At 35.1% G+C, this 21,576-nt stretch overlaps 2 protein-coding genes across 9 annotated transcripts; one reads left to right on the top strand and one right to left on the bottom strand.

The window, feature by feature from the left end:
• The first annotated feature begins 625 nt into the window (after nucleotides 1–625).
• On the top strand, nucleotides 626–17,578 carry cspp1b (centrosome and spindle pole associated protein 1b). Of its 8 annotated transcripts, none has more exons than XM_016295172.1 (29): nucleotides 626–851; nucleotides 1,001–1,063; nucleotides 2,702–2,800; nucleotides 2,879–2,936; nucleotides 3,033–3,127; nucleotides 3,221–3,280; nucleotides 3,682–3,833; nucleotides 4,005–4,064; nucleotides 4,186–4,274; nucleotides 4,686–4,770; nucleotides 6,578–6,623; nucleotides 6,700–6,824; nucleotides 6,912–6,997; nucleotides 8,631–8,715; nucleotides 9,175–9,280; nucleotides 9,453–9,600; nucleotides 9,699–9,767; nucleotides 9,860–9,972; nucleotides 10,585–10,734; nucleotides 10,975–11,118; nucleotides 12,417–12,485; nucleotides 12,805–12,865; nucleotides 13,194–13,320; nucleotides 14,689–14,801; nucleotides 15,030–15,064; nucleotides 15,194–15,254; nucleotides 15,579–15,673; nucleotides 16,573–16,687; nucleotides 16,763–17,578. In XM_016295172.1, exons 3-29 carry the CDS (start codon nucleotides 2,702–2,704, stop codon nucleotides 16,921–16,923), a joined length of 2,607 nt encoding a protein of 868 aa, XP_016150658.1. In that variant the 5' UTR covers nucleotides 626–851; nucleotides 1,001–1,063; the 3' UTR covers nucleotides 16,924–17,578. The 8 variants fall into 8 exon arrangements, with proteins under 8 accessions (XP_016150658.1, XP_016150656.1, XP_016150659.1 ...); XM_016295171.1 differs by lacking the exons at nucleotides 626–851; nucleotides 1,001–1,063 and adding exons at nucleotides 1,715–1,738; nucleotides 1,888–1,950; XM_016295170.1 differs by having other exon boundaries at nucleotides 626–1,063.
• A 1,365-nt stretch (nucleotides 17,579–18,943) lies between these two features.
• LOC107602631 (guanylate-binding protein 1-like) lies at nucleotides 18,944–21,466 on the bottom strand. The gene is made up of 2 exons (XM_016295185.1): nucleotides 20,800–21,466; nucleotides 18,944–19,641 (listed from the first exon to the last, which is right to left on the bottom strand). Exons 1-2 carry the CDS (start codon nucleotides 21,157–21,159, stop codon nucleotides 19,420–19,422), a joined length of 582 nt encoding a protein of 193 aa, XP_016150671.1. The 5' UTR covers nucleotides 21,160–21,466; the 3' UTR covers nucleotides 18,944–19,419.
• Nucleotides 21,467–21,576: the final 110 nt, after the last annotated feature.

Here is a 21,576-nt window from a genome sequence, read left to right as displayed (position 1 = left end):
GAATTATGCAATAAGTACAGTATAAAACGTACACAAAATAGTAAAACTAGTTTTGAAATGAAGTTGGCCATATCTGAAAATAGTCTAAATTGTAATTCCCTTTACAAAATGCTATTAAAAATCTTTAAAGAGAATTTTCTTATTATAAGTAATTTCCAATAAATCATCAATTTGGTTGAATTATGCAAACACTGTTCATAAAGAGTATGACTTATGTCTTGTTAGACTAATTAGTTATTCGCCCCCCCCCCCCCCCCAAAAAAAAAATTTGTTTAAAATGTTTAAAATGTAATCTCCATTAGAGAACGCCATAATACATCAATGTAATGTAGAGGAAATGTTCAGAAAAAAACGACAGAATTCTCCTTAATGCATTTTAAACATTGAACAAACCATTGAGAACATAAATAATGAGTTTATTTTCCGAATAAAAACACATGATACTTTTTTTACACAGTAATACCTAATTGTGTGAAATGAACAGAGCGAAATTTAATTGATTTACTTTTTATTTATTTTTAAAACCTCCATTTTAAACCCATGGCCCCAAAACGTCACAACCGAGCAGCCTTTTCCGCTTCTGCCCATCCATGCGTTATATAAATCAGCAGCTGCGAGAGGAAAAGAGGAATAGCGGAAGAGAGGAAGTGAAAGACAGGAAGACTGGAAGAGAGCAATAATAGCGGAGCTCTGTTTCTGTTCACTGTGACCTTACAAGAGATCAGATTATGGACCGATTAACATACTGGATAAATATACAGTTCATTTAAAACATTGATTATTTCCAATTTATGAACAGATCCAGATATCAGATGACACATTTATTACCTTTACCCAAAGAAACCAGGACAGTAGGCTACATTTTCTGTTGAGATTATTAGTTCGGAATAGAGTTTGTATCGGATAACACCGTAGAGTTAGTAAATAAACAACGCACTTCAGTAACTTTATTAGCATGCCTAATAGCGATGTGATCTGATGAAATGATTGTTTTGTGTAGTGGAAGATCAGATGTGTTCAGAGAAGATTAAACTGAGTTTAACACCAGAAGGAATTCAGAGAGGTGTGTAACGTGCACTTTTGTCATGGTGTGGAGGCATAAACGGTTAGCGTGGCAATTGTTTGTAAGGGTGGTTCATAAGTCACCTCACCTAAAATGTCTGAAAAATATTAAGTTAGAAAAGGTCAAATTTGTTGCATATACCACTTGTTTTATGTATTACTTGCTTATTGTGTTTTCTTTTCTCTTATTTTCATTGTAAAAACGAACTATTTTTTGCACCTGTAAATAAAGATACATAATAGATATTGTGGTAACACTACAGTTTCCATTTGTTAACTACAAAAACTACTTCTAAAGCCATATTAAAAGCAGAAGTTGTATTAATCAATATTATTAAATAACAAAGATGAACAAATACTGTAAAAACTGTGGTAACACTTTATTTGAATGTGTCCTTGTTACACGTTACATGTACTTACTTTTGTAATAACAATAAAGTATGCATAATTACACATGCAAGTAACCCTAAGCCTAACCCTAACCATACAGTAAATACATAAATAAAATTACTCAGAACTTAAATGTATAATTACACTGTAACAAGGACACCTTAAAATAAAAAAGTGTAACCAAAACTTTATTGCTTGTTGTTAGTTAACTTTAGTGCATGCACTTATGAACAGATCCAGATATCAGATGACACATTTATTACCTTTACCCAAAGAAACCAGGACAGTAGGCTACATTTTCTGTTGAGATTATTAGTTCGGAATAGAGTTTGTATCGGATAACACCGTAGAGTTAGTAAATAAACAACGCACTTCAGTAACTTTATTAGCATGCCTAATAGCGATGTGATCTGATGAAATGATTGTTTTGTGTAGTGGAAGATCAGATGTGTTCAGAGAAGATTAAACTGAGTTTAACACCAGAAGGAATTCAGAGAGGTGTGTAACGTGCACTTTTGTCATGGTGTGGAGGCATAAACGGTTAGCGTGGCAATTGTTTGTAAGGGTGGTTCATAAGTCACCTCACCTAAAATGTCTGAAAAATATTAAGTTAGAAAAGGTCAAATTTGTTGCATATACCACTTGTTTTATGTATTACTTGCTTATTGTGTTTTCTTTTCTCTTATTTTCATTGTAAAAACGAACTATTTTTTGCACCTGTAAATAAAGATACATAATAGATATTGTGGTAACACTACAGTTTCCATTTGTTAACTACAAAAACTACTTCTAAAGCCATATTAAAAGCAGAAGTTGTATTAATCAATATTATTAAATAACAAAGATGAACAAATACTGTAAAAACTGTGGTAACACTTTATTTGAATGTGTCCTTGTTACACGTTACATGTACTTACTTTTGTAATAACAATAAAGTATGCATAATTACACATGCAAGTAACCCTAAGCCTAACCCTAACCATACAGTAAATACATAAATAAAATTACTCAGAACTTAAATGTATAATTACACTGTAACAAGGACACCTTAAAATAAAAAAGTGTAACCAAAACTTTATTGCTTGTTGTTAGTTAACTTTAGTGCATGCACTAACTAACATTAAATAAAGGGACCTTACTGTAAAAGTGTTCCTGGTATTATGTAAAATAATATGTATCTACAGGTGGCGCTGTAGAACTGCAGTTTATGTTAGATCTGCTTTGCATTAATATTTTGTATGTGTTCCAGATGGATGAGGTTTTGGAGAAGTTTCTGGAAGATCAGAAATCGAAGATAGCCGAGGAGAAGGCATGTCTGGAACAGGAGCCCCCTTACATGGAGATGAGGGTGAGAGTTAATGATGGGGAGAAAGAGAATGTGTGTGACTAGTTTTCATTTTAATGTTGTTAAATATTAATGTATCAGAGGCACATAGGCCACGTTCTCCAGAAAGAGAACATCCCTCCACGCACAAGCCAGCAAGGTACAGCTTTGTTTGCAATTTAATATGGTTGTAAATTAATTTCTGTTATATGGATACCTGGTTTTAAAGGTGTGTATGTGAAATTGTATTATGTAGATGGAGTAAGTTTGCAACTCGGAGAGGAATATGAGAGAAAGAAACACAAACTGCAAGAGGAACTCAGGAATGATTACAGGAAATACAAGGCAGAGGTGAGACACAATGGCAAAACCAGTTCAAACACAGTAGAACCCTTTATACAGACCCAGAATCTTTATTACTCACTATATTTGTGTCTCTTGCAGAAAGATCACAGGGAAGCTGGTGACATTCGCACAGTTCCAGAGAGAAGTCGAATACCCAGGGTACACTATTGGGTCAAAAGCATGATTGTTGCGGTTTCCCTCCTTCTGTACTGTACCTCACAGTTTTGTGAGGTTGAGATTTCACTTCTGTGTCTGACACTTTCATATCTGTTATATTTGCTGTATTCTGATACAATATTATTATATTTAATGCAATGTTTGTTACACTTACTAAAAATTACTATTGTATTACCATGTTTTATTACATGGCACAATGGCGTTTTTGACCCAACTCCCCACCATCCCTTCCAACTTCTTCTGAACTACTTCATTAGAAAAGCCACATCACCTGCTAGTGTACCATACATTACCATGATATTACTCTCTGATATTATTAATATACAATGGTTCTGCCAAAGTACTGTTTTATAAGGGCAAATCTCTCCCGCTCACTTTTTCAGACGGTCCGTGTGAGGGATGTGGCCACCCTTACAGAGGTGTGTGGGCTGGGATGGGGTGTGTGTAGCTCTGAGGAAGACTGCAGTGATGAAGAACTCATGCTTTTGCAAGGGAGGCGACATCAGAGGGAGAGGGACACCAGGACAGCAAACAGGTGAGGACAGAGACAGAGGGAAAGATGTTTACAACTGGTGACTCTTGAACCCATTTTATTCTCTATGGGCTGATTCTGAATTTTTTATTCACATATATAATCATTTATATAATTTATGCATATATATATTAACAGTATCATCTTTATCTCTGTCTCTCTCTTTCTCATAAGCAGAGGGGAATTGTTCACAGACACAGGACATCAAACAAGCAAACTACAGCACAGAAACCGGTAAAAGATGCATACACTGATTAGATTTACAGTATTGGCAAACTGGCAGTTTTAAATGGCAGGATACATTTCACCTGCATTCATCTCTTCTCCTTCACTGTTGTTCACTTCACTGTCGTAGAATGTCGACATCCGTTGCGACCCAAGCCAATGAAAGATCTGTATCTGTGGCCAGTCGGGACACAGTTTGCACCACAAGACTTTTAATAGGTATGAGTTTAGTATCATGGTTCTGATTGGTTACAGGTCCTTTTTACTGCTCTGATTGGCTTAATAACTGGAAAAGTGATGTTTCATTGCTTCATTCCATGGAATATAATTCTGATTTGATTTTAAAGGAATACTTCACCCAAAAATGAAAATTCTGTCATCATTTATTCACCATCGCAAACTGTCATTCCAAAACTGTGCTGAACATTGTTTTTTCCATACAATGGAAGTCAGTGGGCACGAAAATAGTTTCCAGAAAAGTAGGTTCCCAATGTCCTCCAAATCTTTCTTTTTTGTTCTGCGGAAGAAAGAAAGTCATACAGTTTGGGAAATGTAAATGATGACAGGATATTCATCCATTGAACTGATTTTAAGGCTCAGGCTTCTGACATGGCTGATTTTGTTTGACAGGTGCAGTGGGTCTGCAGAGGAAAAAGGAGCATTATAGACATGAACTACAGGAACAAATTTCACAGAAACAGAGTCACAGGAGGAGGTGTGTGTTAGGGCTGTCAAAATGAAAACTAAAATCTATTCGAATTTAGTACTAAAATATTATCAATATTTAAATACTCAAAAAAGCTGTTAGGGGGAAAAAAACTTTTGGCTTCTCTCCTGAGGCCACAAGAGGGCACATCGAGCAAAATATTACTAATGCACATTTCTTCAAAGCAATAAAATAACAGGACTGTCTTTGAAAAAAGTGCATAGTGTTTAAAATAATGTTTATAAACCATATAATATTAATTACGTTGCTTAAAAAATTTGAAACAAAACAGCATCATGTATGTATGTATAGTTGAATAGAAAGGATGGAAAACCAATCACAAATAGCACTTTTTTCATTTAAAAACATGAGATGCAGTGTGATGCAGAAAATCCGCCATAAAGTCTCATTTTTCAAAAGTTGAACTTACTTAAATTTTACATGGGCTGCGTTCCAGCCCAAGCATATCTATATACATATAGAATGCTGCACCAAACAAATTCGTAAGGGGAAATGTAAACAAAAAAAACAAAAAAAGAATATAACAGAATATAGAAAATATATATATTATATATATATCTATCCTATAGAATAGGATAAAAGCGTCTGCTAAATGACTAAATGTAAATGTAAACAATAAACCAACTCCATAGCTGATTCTAAGTGATCAAGGTCTTAGGACGTTCCAGTTCAGCCCATTCCAAGGGTTCCTCCAGTAGTGGGCACTCATGCAACGTAATCAATGACGTACATCCGAGTAAACGAGACAGAGGGAACTGGAACGCAGCCCTAGCTTTCTAAACATTCTAAATCATCTAAACAAGATTTTGCTCTCATGTGCGAGACGCGAGTGCAACAGTGATAGATGTCCCTCTAGAAAATGCAATAAATATGCGTTCTGTGTGAACGGCTTGGTTTCAGTTTTGACGAAAACAACAACATCTCCACATTGATGTTCTCTTTTTTCCACAATATTTTGAATGAGCAGCGCCGCATCCAGTGGGTTCAATGGGATAGGCTAAAATTATGCACCAAGAGCTTGTAACACTCCAAAGAGAAAGGAAAAATTGAAATCGCATCATATGACCCCTTTAAAATGCAATGACACATCGTCATCGCATCTTGTGTGCTACTGATAAGGCTGCCTGACGCACACCTAATATTCAAATGCAACGTTTTTGCATTCGAATGTGTATTTTTATTTAAAATTCGACGAATATTCGAAATTCCCTTTTTTTTTTTTGGACAGCCCTAGTGTGTGTTCATGCATACTAGTCTGACTGGTGTATTTGGTTTATATTTTTCTATTTCTGTCAAACGATTAATTGTGATTAATTGCATCCAAAAGTAAAAGTTTTTGTTTACATAATGTATGTGTGTGTACTGTGTTTATTTATTAAGTATATATAAATACAAACACATGCATGTATATATTTAAGCAAAATATGTTATGTTTATATATGAAATATTTTTATATATAATATAAAGTATAAGTATATAAATATATACATGTAAATATTTTCAAAATATATAATGTATATGGGTGTATTTACATAATATACACAGTACACATACAAATATGTAAACAAAAACCTTTATTTTGGATGTGATTAATCGGAATTAATCATTTGTTACCTCATAAGAATAAAAAATAATAATAATAATTTGCCTGAAAATTTAAATTCTGAAAATTAATTTACTGACTCTCATGACGTTCCAAACCCAATTTTCTTTCTTCTGTGGAAAACAAAAGATATGTTGTGCAGAACGTTCATGCCGCTCTCATGAACACCCCCTGTAATTCAACTTTCTTTAGGGAAAAGGAACTGGACCTGAGAGTTTCAACAGATGCTGAGAAAAAGGTAACAATGTGTGTGTTTGTGTGTGCACATATTTGTTGACATTCTTGTGCTGATTTTCTGACCTTTACCTTTAAAGCAGCTCTTTGTGAGTGAGGTGTCTGCGTACAGAAAGCAACCAAGGGATGACATCATCCGCCTGGACACTGCTGAGCCTCCTGAGGGTGTTCTGCAATACAGGACAGACTCTCTGTCTCCATGCAGGTATATATGGATATACATAAGTGCAAACCCACATATTTGCACATGCTGTTCTTCAAGCTCACAAACATGTTTTTGTTTTTTCTGTAGGATGCCCTTTGTCCCTACTCAACTCCCATTCCTTACAGATGCCTATAAGACTCCAAATAATGATGCTGAGAGTCCCAGTAGAGCCTGTAAGACACACATATGACACAGCAGATTACGTTAAATATGAGTTTACTGGCATTGAGGATAAACATGGTTTTGTGCAGTGAAATATTGGGTGCAGAGAGTAGGTGCATCAATATTTATGAATCACATTTGTTTACTTTTGTGCTGTAAATAATTTTGCCGAGAAAGGAAAAATTGAAATCGCATCATATGACCCCTTTAAAATGCAATGACACATCGTCATCGCATCTTGTGTGCTACTGATAAGGCTGCCTGACGCACACCTAATATTCAAATGCAACGTTTTTGCATTCGAATGTGTATTTTTATTTAAAATTCGACGAATATTCGAAATTCACTTTTTTTTTTTTGGACAGCCCTAGTGTGTGTTCATGCATACTAGTCTGACTGGTGTATTTGGTTTATATTTTTCTATTTCTGTCAAACGATTAATTGTGATTAATTGCATCCAAAAGTAAAAGTTTTTGTTTACATAATGTATGTGTGTGTACTGTGTTTATTTATTAAGTATATATAAATACAAACACATGCATGTATATATTTAAGCAAAATATGTTATGTTTATATATGAAATATTTTTATATATAATATAAAGTATAAGTATATAAATATATACATGTAAATATTTTCAAAATATATAATGTATATGGGTGTATTTACATAATATACACAGTACACATACAAATATGTAAACAAAAACCTTTATTTTGGATGTGATTAATCGGAATTAATCATTTGTTACCTCATAAGAATAAAAAATAATAATAATAATTTGCCTGAAAATTTAAATTCTGAAAATTAATTTACTGACTCTCATGACGTTCCAAACCCAATTTTCTTTCTTCTGTGGAAAACAAAAGATATGTTGTGCAGAACGTTCATGCCGCTCTCATGAACACCCCCTGTAATTCAACTTTCTTTAGGGAAAAGGAACTGGACCTGAGAGTTTCAACAGATGCTGAGAAAAAGGTAACAATGTGTGTGTTTGTGTGTGCACATATTTGTTGACATTCTTGTGCTGATTTTCTGACCTTTACCTTTAAAGCAGCTCTTTGTGAGTGAGGTGTCTGCGTACAGAAAGCAACCAAGGGATGACATCATCCGCCTGGACACTGCTGAGCCTCCTGAGGGTGTTCTGCAATACAGGACAGACTCTCTGTCTCCATGCAGGTATATATGGATATACATAAGTGCAAACCCACATATTTGCACATGCTGTTCTTCAAGCTCACAAACATGTTTTTGTTTTTTCTGTAGGATGCCCTTTGTCCCTACTCAACTCCCATTCCTTACAGATGCCTATAAGACTCCAAATAATGATGCTGAGAGTCCCAGTAGAGCCTGTAAGACACACATATGACACAGCAGATTACGTTAAATATGAGTTTACTGGCATTGAGGATAAACATAGTTTTGTGCAGTGAAATATTGGGTGCAGAGAGTAGGTGCATCAATATTTATGAATCACATTTGTTTACTTTTGTGCTGTAAATAATTTTGCCACTGTGTTGGGTATTCTGGATCCTGATTCAAAACTAGTTGAATCTACTTAGCATGAAAACCAATTTTTAAATCCATTTATCATAAGATTCCTACTGGTGCAACATCATTGTGTGTGTGTGTGTGTTTCCACAGATTGCCCAATAATGGGAGTTTCTTTTTCAACATCATCAGGAGAGCCACACCCACTCAGTCCACACAGCAGAAGCACTCACAGACAGTAAGAGTGCAACTGACACAAACACTCACAAAAATGCAATTTTCCAGACACATTTCTGATCATAAATTGTGGGTGTTTAGAAACAGGCAGTAACACCAGATGACGTCGTCTAGTAGCAATTGTTGGATCTTGTTAACTTTGTAGCTCTTTGACTGTACCTAAGATTTGCAAATACATATATATTTCTTCCCATAAAATGTATCATGTTGACACATAACTGTGACTGTAAATAATGTATTTTAGGTATGGGAGTGTCATATTTTGAATATACTTTTATTTGGGATAGCGTCATTGGACTAGTTTTGGGCTATTTATGATTGACCATTGGGCTAGTTTTGAATTTATAACCCAAGCTATTTTTTTCTCACTGTCAAAGACACTTTTAAACCATATGCGTGTAGCAGACAATTAATACACATCTTGTTTTTCGGGTGTATTTGTGCTTGTTGTGTGTTTCAGGAGGATTGTGGGTGAGAATGAAGTTGTGGGTTCAGGTCTTTTAGCGTTTCCTGCACATCACGCAAAGACGGACAAACTCAGCTATAAAGAGGAGCTCAGAAAGCAGGTGTGACATTACATATTCACTGAGGGGTGTGTCCTTAATGACATAGTCAAAAGTGGGTGTGTCTTCATGAACAGTATGTTTGCATTTACAGTATATGTTTATTCTAACTTCCAACATAAAAAAGAGCAGTAGAAAGCTTATTCGGCTGTTTGTTTGTGTGTCCTGTGAGTAGATAGAGGAGCGGGCCGCACAGAGGAGGGTGGACAGAGAGGAGAAGCAAAGACTGGAAGCTGAACTTGAAGCCGATATGAGAGCATATGAACCCTGGGGAAGAGGCGGAGCTGGTGCACCACTCAGAGACAGCACTGGAAATCTAATCAGTATGATTTATTTAGTATGAGTTAATCTCCTGTTAGCCTGTTAGTTATGAAACATGTGACTATAGAAATTATGTGTATGTGTGTGTGTGTGTGTGTAGCTGATCTGAAGCAGATGCATCTTTTGAATGTAGCAGCTGCAGCAACACCACAAAGGCCGGAGAGGCCAGGTAACATGCTAACACACGTTTTAATTTACATACATGCATAATGTGTCTTTAGTGATTGTTTACATCCTCAAGTTGAATGTGTGTATTTGAAGGATTTGTTGAGACACACACTCCACAGTTTGCAAGAGGAAATGTGTTTAATCAGATCCAGTCACCCCAACAACTACTGGAGCAAGACCAATACAAAACTTACCTGAGACACCAGGTATCCACATGCACTACTGATGAAGTTTTGGGTTTGTAAGATTGAAAAAATATATATATTATTATTAAATATTTTATCCAGCAAAAATGCATTAAACTGAACAAAAGTGACAGTGAGTCTGTTAATATGAACTCCTATGCTGTTTATTCATCTAAGACATTAGGCAGAACAACTAATTTCAAAATTGATAATAAAAAGAACTGTTTCCTGAGCACCAAATCAGCTTATTAGAAGGATTTCTGAAGGATCATGTGACACTAAAGACTGGAGTAATGATGCTGAAAATGTAGCTTTGCCATCATTTTAAAATACATTAAAGTAGAAAACAGTTGTTTTAAATTGTAATATTTTACAATATGTATATATATGTTTTTACTGAATCTTTGATCAAATAAATGCAGCCTTGGTGAGCTTAAGTGACTACTTTTAAAAACATATAAAAAATATTACCAACACCAGACTTATGAGCGGTAGTGTATACACACAGACTCTTCACATTTATACATATATTTATAAATTATTGATATTGTGTCTTTGGATTCCACTGTACCTGTATATAAACAATGATCTTTTCATGTGTGTTTTTGTGTGCGTGTGTGTCTGTGACATTAGATAGAAGAAAAGCGAAGGAAGCAGGCTGAGGAGAGCGAGCGGACGAGGGCAGAAGAGGAGAGGGAGGACAGAAGACTGGCAGAACAGAGAGAGAAAATCAGGAGAGAGTATGAAGAGGAGCAGGAGAGCAGAAAACGCAGAGAGTTGGAGGTCAGACAGACACACAGGCACTCCTGCCCGTCTTATTTTCAGAGATGTAATAATGTGATAATTGTTCACTTCAAATCACATTTTCCATCCAAACAAAGGGAATTTAAGTGCTTAAGGAAATACCATCAAATGCATGTTGTCGTGTTTAATTTTCCAGTGCATTATGTGAGCTCTTCTGATGACCTCAGACCATCTCAGTGACCAGCACCGCTGACTTTAAGTAGCCTTATCTTTTTGCAGCAAAAACTGAAGAACGAAGAACTTGCTCGTCTTGTGGAAGAGAGACGGAGGGATGCAGAGAAAAAGAAAAAAGAAGAAGAAGAGAAAGAGAGAGCAGCTGTAAGAAAACAGGAAGAGCAAGAGAGACAAATACGACTGCAACAGGTGTCTGAAAGTGAAATTTACTGGAATGAGCTATGTCTTAAACACTGTATATATTTAACCTCCTGAGACCCTGGATCCTCATATGAGGACAGTATATTTTAGTGAATTTCTCTGTGACTATACATGCCAAAGTTTAAAATCCTGTACAGAGCACATTCAGGGCTTTTCAGAGACGCTAAATATTTGGATGTTTCACCATGACCACTCCCTCTCCTTGGTCTTCAAAAATGTCTAATATTAATTTAATGACACTCTTATGGAAATATGATAATATTTTGTAATTATCATTTAAATCTGACTCATTTTTAAACTGTGTGTCATAAATCAACATCTCAGGAAAATGTTATGGGGTTTCAAATCAAAATATGACTTTCTGTTATAAAACAGGACGTTGATTTCATACATGTCCTCATATGAGGACACCGGGACTAAAAGCATGTTTATTACGCATTTTGGGAGACACAACAAATGAATAGGGAAACAAATTATATTTCAATATTCCTATAAAATATTATATATTATTATGAAAATCTTGTCAATTATTACTCCCATTATTACACTTCTTTTTTCATTACATGTTGCCCCAAAAACACATTAATATGCAAATTAGATTTAGTTTATAGATACATTATATATAATGAGAAAACCTGTTTATGGCCATTTTACACACATTTTGTGTAAAGAAAAATGGTATAGCAAATCATTCTGTTATAACATAGTTGAGAATGATCTTTATACAACGTTTAGTAAAAAAAAAAAAAAAAAATCCTGAAACCTAAAAATGTATTGGTGATTTAAAAAAAATCTATTGTTTTTGCCTATGCATGTTCATTCATGTCTTTTTATTTCCTTTTAAAAAATTGAAATATCATTTTTACATTTTTTTTAATGGTCTAAAGTCAAGTCAAGTCAAGTCACCTTTATTTATATAGCGCTTTTAACAATACAGATTGTGACAAAGCAACTGAACAGCATTAATTAGGAAAATAGTGTCAATAATGCAAAATGACAATAGTAAACACTCATTTTTCAGTTAAAGACAGTTCATCATTGAATTCAGTGATGTCAACATCCAGCTTAGTTCAGTTTAAATAATATCTTTGCAATCATGTCAACGATAACGCTGGAAATGAAGTGTCCCCAACTAAGCAAGCCAGAGGCGACAATGTAATGACATGAAAAAATACTAAGTTTTTCCTAAAATGTTTTGCCGGGTCTCAAGAGGTTAAACTAAATTTGCTGAAAATTTCTCTAGATGTAGTGAGTGTGTGACAGTATAGTCATCATTTTTTTTTTAGGTTCAGCGTGCACCATCCCCTCCTATCCCTACCCTACAGAATAAACACCGCAACCCTTCAAATGCTACGGTAACAAAAACTGCCTTTATTTGAACAGACAGACATTGCAAATGCTCATGTTCACTTCATGTGTATAACACATAACAGTGACTATAAAATATATATTTTAGGTTATGGGCGTGGCATATTTTGAGTTTTGCTATTTGTAATCGTGTTAGTGGGCTAGTTTTGGGCTTGCTCTGTTATGCAGATCTAGCAACCATGATTATCTTCTCAAGAGCTTGTAACCAACCCTCAGTCTAATTACCAAAACTCTATGATCCTTACTTCAGCTAACTGCAAACAACCATGTTCACTTCTCACTCACTAATGTCTACATATATTTCAGGATTTCTCTGCGCTTCGGGCTCCTCCGTCTCCAGAAAGCAGAAACAACCAGAGAACAGAGAGTAAACACCCATACATATACACACATACTGTATCATGAGGGAGATGTCCTATTGGCTGTTTTTGTTTATATATTATCTAATAATATCTGCTACACCCTAAACCTGACCTTTACAGAAATGATTTGTAATTTTCAGATTTTAATTCAGAATTATTAAGCCATTATTAATTATCAGAGGTCCCCTAAATTTGGGTGATTTCAGGTTTAACTAACATTATGAGTATTTGGTCCCTAAAGCATTTTTTTATTTAGTTCTGGTCTTTAGTTAAGTTTTGGTCTTAAATTAAGCATATATTTTTGGAGGGTTTAATATATTTTGTTTTCTACAGAGGACAGAAGTGAGGTTGTTAACAAGCTGTGTGTGTTAAGAAGACGTCTGCGCAGTGAACAGCGGCGTCTGGAGGAGCAGCTCTTGCAGACGGAGTGGGAGCATTTTCCCTCCCCTTTCACAGACAGGTACTGTAGTTATTTTGAGGATGTTTAAATGTAATGTTTAAGTCCAACAGTAAAGGGATATTTTAATAATTAGCCTGACCTGTTAGTCAACTTGTACATGAATACAGCAGGTCAAAACCGTTGTACTGTCAGGGGCGTAAGCATCAGCCTTTCCTGGTCTTGGCTGGTTTAATCTGATTTTGCTAAATGAGCTGTTTTTATAGACTTCACATCACTGTAAAACTCTTTCCAGTTAATGAGGATCAGTAATCGTCTGTGATCTCTCAAACTAATGGTTTATAATTTTGCTGTCTTGAAGGAAATTATGCTTTGGAATTATCTCTACAGCAATATTCCCGATGGATACATCCTAAAAGGAATCAAAGTAATAAAAATGTGATGTTTATAGGTTTTGTTTTACATGACAAATGTGTAATGAAATCCTTGATCGCATTGAGTACAGAATTGATCTGAAAGATATGCATATGTAAATAAAAAGTAACCCTAAATGGCATCTTAGTTGAGAAAAGTAGGCTACATGATTTTTACTTTTAGTTTATATATTCTGGTCTTGGCCAAAGTAAGGTTTTCATTCAGTTTGTTTGGATTTCAGTTTACGTTTACATTTATTTAGCAGATGCTTTTATCCAAAGTGACTTACAATTGAGGTATACAACCAGCGATTCATCATAAAGAGGCAAATTAACAACAGTAAAGGGATATTTTAATAATTAGCCTGACCTGTTAGTCAACTTGTACATGAATACAGCAGGTCAAAACCGTTGTACTGTCAGGGGCGTAAGCATCAGCCTTTCCTGGTCTTGGCTGGTTTAATCTGATTTTGCTAAATGAGCTGTTTTTATAGACTTCACATCACTGTAAAACTCTTTCCAGTTAATGAGGATCAGTAATCGTCTGTGATCTCTCAAACTAATGGTTTATAATTTTGCTGTCTTGAAGGAAATTATGCTTTGGAATTATCTCTACAGCAATATTCCCGATGGATACATCCTAAAAGGAATCAAAGTAATAAAAATGTGATGTTTATAGGTTTTGTTTTACATGACAAATGTGTAATGAAATCAATATAGCTACTGATTGGTCAGTATAGCTACATCAATATACCAGGGAAACAATTGTTCTCTACTGTATGTGCAGCACTCATATATAACCTAACACATTATATCCTGTAGAAAAAGTTTACATTTTCTTAATAAAATAACACTTTACCAAGTTATGTCTATAATATTTTATTATGCAGTCACTGTTTTATAAAAGCAATATTGTGAATAATCATAACTAATGCAGTTGCAGGCACTCCAGCATGCCGAACAATGTCTTTAACTATGACTGTTTTTACAATATAGCACTTTATGTGTGTGTTTGCAGGCACAGGACGGATGTGTTTGACATGGCTCGTTTGCGTATGCCTGTGCGAGGCCCCTCCGCCCGTGGCACTGAGCCAATCAGCTCAAAGGGAGCCGATGACATCATGTACAGGGGTAAGAACTGACTAGCTAATACCAATATTAATCTGAGCTATGAGGATTATAAATATTAGTTTACAAGTGTTTGTAGTTCCTTGTGGCCAATCATACTAAAGTCATTTGTAGTCAGCAAGAAATAAATATTGTGACTTTGAAATGAGAGCTTAATTAATGTTTGATCTTATGTAAATCCATCTTTTGTGTAGAACTGACACCTTTTTTTTTTTTTGGTCATTTTTCCAGATGCCTTTATGCCTCTTCCTAGAACACGGCAGTCTGTAAGTTTTCACCTCTCACTATGAATGTAAGGCGTGCTTGTTATTTCCGTTGTGTTCTGCAGTACTAGAAGCAGCTCCATCAGTACTGAATGATGTTTAACATGACAGTTCTGTGTTTCTATCACACAGAGGAACAGAGATGTTGAGGGGGGACGAGGATCTGTGCTTCTGTCAGAAAGTGAATTTATTGGTGGGATCACACATTTCTTTAACTGTTTGATGAGTGTAACCAAAAAAAATTACTGTATTATATACAGTGGCCCCAAAATTAGTTTGGACACTAGGGAAACTTAAACATGTATTAATGTCTTTCCATTTTGTAAGACAACATCAAACCAAGTGACATTTATTTTTAAAGAAAAATATAAACACATTTTATTAACATTTCACACGATGATGTTTATTTTCATTGTGTTATACAATTTCACTTTCTTATATATTAGTTGTTTTTTTTTTAATACACACTGCTGATTGCTAGCTGCTGGTGTTCAGTTGTCGTATTATTTGTCATTAGATCAGAATGGAATTGCTTTCCCAGTTCCTCCAGACGTTGAGAGGAAATCTGCTAAACAGTCTGCACGAGAGCGACGCAGACTAGCAAACCTGCAGGTAATTCACACTGAAACATCTAAACATATGTCTGTATAGTAACTTACAGACTAAAGTGCAAAAAATACTGATTTAATTGCATGCTATTGCATTTTATTTTCCGTTTTTTTTTTCACGTGTCAGTTGATTCATTTTTAGATATTTTGGACAAACATGAAGTTATCGGATAATCTTCCCACATCGTAAAATAGATATGTGGGGGCATGTTAGAACGAGCCGTTTTAGGTAGGCGTGGCTGACTCTTAACTTTTATAAAGAATATCTCTTTGGATTTGAGACTTTAGTCTTTGCAACTTTACAGATCTTCTTTATGCACCAAGAGCTTGTAACACTCCAAAGAGAAAGGAAAACTTGAAATCGCATCATATGACCCCTTTAAAAAAAAACAAAAAAAAAACATTTTGCACAGTTCATGATATGCAATATTTCAACATTTTTAAACAAACAAAAAAATAGGAATTCATTTTTTTTATAGAATTTATAAATAAATTCTAAAAATAAAACAAAAAGTTAAATAATTAAATAAAAATGTTCTGCTCTGTTCTGCATAGTTTTGTTGTTTTTAAAAAACAGTTTTTAAATCAATTTGAGTAGATAGTGAAGGAAAGGCAGCTAACAAGTGGCCACCACACGAGAACACTTTAGTACGATTTAATACTGATAGCATCCCAGGATGCACCTAATAAAGTCAGACGAGAGAATGTCCAGAGCGATAATTTAAGCATAGGCTTACTACCTTGAAGTAACTTACATATAGTTATATAGCTTTTTCCCCTGGATTTATCACTACATAATTCCTATTTTCACATTTTGCATATGATTTGCATAATTTATATATGATGACATTACTTTAATCATCATAAAGCATGAAATAATAAACAGTGTATATGTGTGTTTAGTCTGCAGAGAGGAAGCCAGTGCAGCTGCAGTCCTTCAATATGAGGAAGTACAGAGACACAAACACTCCCAGGATGAAGGAACTACAAGCCTTCAGCCATCACACCGCCACAGCAGGTGTGTGTGTGTGTCTGTCTCGATGTATGTTTTATGATTCTGGAGATGCACAACTTGTTTCAATTATGTGTTTAGGAGACTCTGATGATGATGATGAAGCAAATGGTGGTGATGAGCATTTTACCCTGCAGTCTCCAGGCAGGCCCAGCTCTATTGATACAGCCACTACCGAGCACTGGATTCGAGCGGAGTCATCAGACACACTCAGGAGGCTGATGTCCGCCTCTGAACTTTAAGACGGACCATTACATACATGACCGCACTGTGTGAGCTTGTTATTGCAATGCAGTATATATAGGATATTTTATGTAGTCTTCAGATCTCTTAAATAAAAGGATGATCAGCAGAATCTCTACGAGATCAACTGCTTTAACTGCATCACAAAATCTCTTCTGTAAACTGATCTGTGGATCCATGATATCAAGGGGTTCTTTTTAACAAAGAACAGAGGGAATGATACATTTCTAATCTTTTTGTGGTATTTTTTTTCCCAAGACATAAATACTAGCATTTTGACAGATTTTGAAAGTGTTTTTACACCAGGATCACCTGCTCACACCAAGGATGATAATAACTATAATGATGAAGTTTTAAAAATCGTTCAGAATTTTAAAATTTAAATAGCTTAATCCACACATCTATTGCATGACAGTGGCACTTTCAGATGATTTTTTTTCCAACCGATGAATGCTTGACAGCCAATCAGAATCCACCTGAAATTAAAGAGCTTGAGCATATAAAACGGCAGATGATTGTCCGTTGGTGTGGACACTGATTGTGAACAGCCCTTTAGAGTGAATGGCATGTGTGAGAGAAGCATATAGTACTCACTCAGTGCAAAACCTGCTCTTATTTGAACCATTTCGAGACCGCAGACAGACCACGGCTAACAAAGCCCGGCAAGATCAATTCTGCTGTGGCTGATACCATCCATAATCCGGCTGACTATGGATGGTTTTGACTTTTCTTCTTTATGCATTTCTGATCTTAAGCGGTAAATCTGCCTCTGCATCTGGGAGGCTTGCTCCTGTAAACCCTTCTGTAGAAGAGCATCCTTCTCCTGCAATACAACACAAAACCGCCACAAGTGAAAGAATTGCTCTTTGTTTCATGACTGCATGTTATTTTTAATCTTTATCAGCATTAAAGATGTTGATCAGTGCTGTTGTGACCATCTGCTAAGCATGCATGTGTGAACTGTACCATTATTTGTGAGTGTGTTCTTGCTCTGTAGTCATTGGTCAGATGTCTGAGCATGTCTCTGTACTGTCGGTATCCTCCAGATCTCAGGAATGATCCATCAAAAACACATTTTTCCAGTGTATCAAACACTTCACGCAGAACAGCTTTACACTGCTTGATAGATTCTTCTGCTGATATTCATCATACATTTTCCCCTAAAACAAATGAAAGAAACAGAGAAAATGTGATGAACTGTTAAATTTGTACTCTACGTTTGCATAGACACTGTTTATTTGAGCTTTTTGTGTCAGCAGGTACTGTACCATGAGCTCTTGTTGGTAGATCTGGTCATTGTCATTGAAGGACATGGAGATGAAAACTTCAACTGCTTTCTTCTCTGCAATTTTGTGGATGTCAGACAGTTCTTCTGGGCGCATAGGAAGCTGAGCCATGCTGAGCACCTCTGTCATGTAGAACTGCAGAATGAATGCAGCCTGGATGAGCATTCTTTTTAGTAATATTTTGGAAAGAAGAATTGTGTACATGGAAATTATATGATGGCCAATAACTGAAAAATGATGATCACACAAACAAACTGCACTTGAATACAATTGTTAGTATTAAAAAGTTAACAAAAACCAATAAACCCCATAAAACTGCTAGAAAATTGCTCAAGAGACAGATCTACAATTATGACAATGACTAAATCTACAATTATGACAATGCCCCCCCCCCCCCCCCCTTTTTTTGAAGAATGAGGTTGAGGATTCAGGATACAAGACCATATTGAAAACATGTAAAATAAACTTGGATGTAAATATCAAGTTTTAGTGTTTTGAAAAAATAAATGGCAAAATAAATTGTGTAAAATAAGAAATGTTTTAAATTCTGCACTTTTTTAGGTCACCAATCAAACAAGCAAATTTGTGACAAGTCCCATGTGAACTATTTCGTGCAAAGGATCAGATTTTCAAAGACATTCTCAAATCATATTGGAAAACAAGATCGACTTGTGTGCATGCAGATGTCTGAAAGTTAGTGTCTTTTAAAATTTCACAAAATTCACTTCAAAAGTTAAAAACAAACTCTTTATTATCTGATGAAAGTGCTGTTGATAGATTTTGGCACTAACATTATAGCGAGCTATTAATAATGTTAATTGGTCAGCTGTACACAGTTATCAGTTGACAATGATAATCAGCCAGTTCTTCGGCCTGGTTAATATATAGGTCTATCAGTAGTGTTCACATAGTAAAGAAATAAAATATAACAAAAATATACATCAAAATATAACATTCTGTGCATACATTGCTTAAAGTTACAAAGGGCCCATGTACTGATCACTTTGGTAACAGCTTTGTTCATGACAAATGTTGATTCTTGCTTAGAGGTTAATATAATGGGCTTTCAACGTAATTGGCATCTTTTGAGTAAGCAATGCCTATGAATTGAGTTGACTAATTCACTGACTAAAGCAATGACATACTGCTGGAGGATAGTAATTCTGATTCAAGTTATATATGTTTAGGTGTGTGTGAATAAGCTTGTATTCAAAAATAATTTGATGCCAGTGAAATACCAACACCAATCAGTTTAGGGGTGAAGCCTGGCATGAGCCACGTTGTTGCAGTGCCGATACAATTCAAAACACAGCCCAATATGGAGTGTTGTGATGATTTCTCTTTATTCATGTCTGCTTTCAGGCTGTTAATCTCACTCTGTATCTGGGCAGCCTCCCATTGGAAGCCCATCTTTAGAAGAGCTTGATTTTCCTGTAACACACAAGGAGTAACTAAATAATGAATGGTCCAAAAAACAGGATGAGTAATACATTCTGTCAACCACAAAAGCAATATTATGAAGCCTGTAAATTATGGAGCTTATAATATGACAAAACTAATTGAATTTGTATTGTGTAAATTTGAAATATTGACAAGTGTCATTTAACAAAAGATTTTTTTGAACTTGAATATTAAACATTTGAAATGTAACACAACTGAAGTTTTTATAGACATGTATTTTCAAACAGCAAATTTTTTTGTTCTGAAATCTTAGACTGCAAATATCCAGCTTTTAAAAATACAGCTTCAAGTTTTCAAGATGAAGAGGAAATTCGAAACATCAAATTCAATATTCTAAAATTCAATACGTAGAAATTCAGATCGTAGAGAAAATAGGTCAGAGGTAATTCACAGGAGTAGATTATCTCCGAAAAGTCAAACGAAGCATTTTGGCCAGTTTTCTGGTGTGAGCGTGCAGTTTAAGATCTACCTAATCATGAATCGCCCAGAGGTAGCCTAAGTGATTCTTAAACATTTATGGTTTATATACTTATATGTTAAGTTAGCATTCTCAGCATGTGAAACTGATGATGTTTATTAAAAGCACTGTACGTTTTGAATGCTTATATCTTGTAAATGTGAATTTTGTTTTGGAGCACACTAGTTTATAGATAACCTTAAGGCTAAAATATTAATAAAAGCCGGAGAAAAAAAATTTGATTTCACAAGGACTTTAAAGATATTTGAAAAGACAAGTTGTGTATTCATTCTAAAAAAATGCTGGGTTAAAAACAACCCAGCGCTGGGTGAAATATGGACATACCCAGCGATTGGGTTGTTTTGACCCAGAATTTTTTAGAGTTAAACATTTAACCCAATCTTCTTGGTAGTTTTATTTAACTCATCTATTAAAAATAACTATATAAAATGAACCCAACTAGGTTGCAAATAAACATTTATTAATATGTTCAATAAATGAACATTTATTAATAAGTTGAATAAATAATAATTAAATAATCATTTTTAAATTGCTTATTAATAAATGTTCACCTTTTGATTATTGCTGATGCCTCTAGTTATTATGTGTCTTATTTTTTATTTACTACAACCTATTTTGGGTTATATAAATCCATTTAAAACGGTTCTTACTCTCATTTTGGCTTCCAGGACTCGTTCATTGTCTCTTCTCATTCTGTCCTGCTCTCTTTCCATCTGATGAATGATCTGATTCACATGCTCATCATAGGTTCTCTGCATGTCTTTAAATGCCTGCTCCTGTAACCGGTTCTGTTTCTTTAGGCTTCTTTTCTGCTGCTTTAGAATCTCTGTCTTCATCTTCTCCACTGCAAAGTGCAGTGTTTTACTGAACACCTCCACCATCACTCTTGCTTTGTGCATTGTCATTGTCATACTTTTACACCCATTTCTACTAAAAATATCTGAACTACATGGCTGCATGCTTGAATTTATCTGCTTGTCAGTGGATGTAGCTAAAGCAGCTAAACACATTCATTAGAAAGGTGTGCCCACATACTGTACATGTAAAGGTACGCAAGCAAACACTTCACATTTTGCATTGTCATTGTCATCCTTTTACACCCAATTCCACTAACAATATCTAAGAAAACTGCATGGCTGCATGCTTGAATTTATCCACCTTTTAATGGATGTTAGCCTAAACAGCCAAACACATTCATTAGAAAGATGTGTCCACATACATTTAGTCTTGCAGTTAACGTGTGCATGCACACCCAGCAATAAAGATATGCAGTATGAGAGCTTAACAGATATTTAGAATAGAAATTTATGAAAGTGTATTGTCTTGTGTATCATATCATTCTATCAATCAGCCTTAATTGATAGAATGATAGAGAAGTGTGCAGCTGATTTGAATTGTACCCTCTTTCTCCTGTTCTGCTGCATTGA

Source organism: Sinocyclocheilus grahami, unplaced genomic scaffold (genome assembly GCF_001515645.1).
Source record: "Sinocyclocheilus grahami isolate Dianchi unplaced genomic scaffold, SAMN03320097.WGS_v1.1 scaffold331.1, whole genome shotgun sequence".
Lineage (NCBI taxonomy): Eukaryota > Metazoa > Chordata > Actinopteri > Cypriniformes > Cyprinidae > Sinocyclocheilus > Sinocyclocheilus grahami.
Note: the sequence above shows the minus strand (reverse complement) of the source record. Positions and strands in the feature narration are given on the sequence as shown.

Excerpts from the sequence above, each read along its gene's own strand:
- cspp1b (XM_016295172.1), top strand. The coding sequence starts at position 2,702 with ATGGATGAGGTTTTGGAGAAGTTTCTGGAAGATCAGAAATCGAAGATA. Across the intron at positions 6,998-8,630 it reads TGAGAGTCCCAGTAGAGCCT|ATTGCCCAATAATGGGAGTT; the intron begins GTAAGACACACA and ends GTGTTTCCACAG. Across the intron at positions 14,802-15,029 it reads CGATGACATCATGTACAGGG|ATGCCTTTATGCCTCTTCCT; the intron begins GTAAGAACTGAC and ends TCATTTTTCCAG.
- LOC107602631 (XM_016295185.1), bottom strand. The coding sequence starts at position 21,159 with ATGTGTTTAGCTGCTTTAGCTACATCCACTGACAAGCAGATAAATTCA. Across the intron at positions 19,642-20,799 it reads TCCTGGAAGCCAAAATGAGA|GAAAATCAAGCTCTTCTAAA; the intron begins GTAAGAACCGTT and ends TGTGTGTTACAG.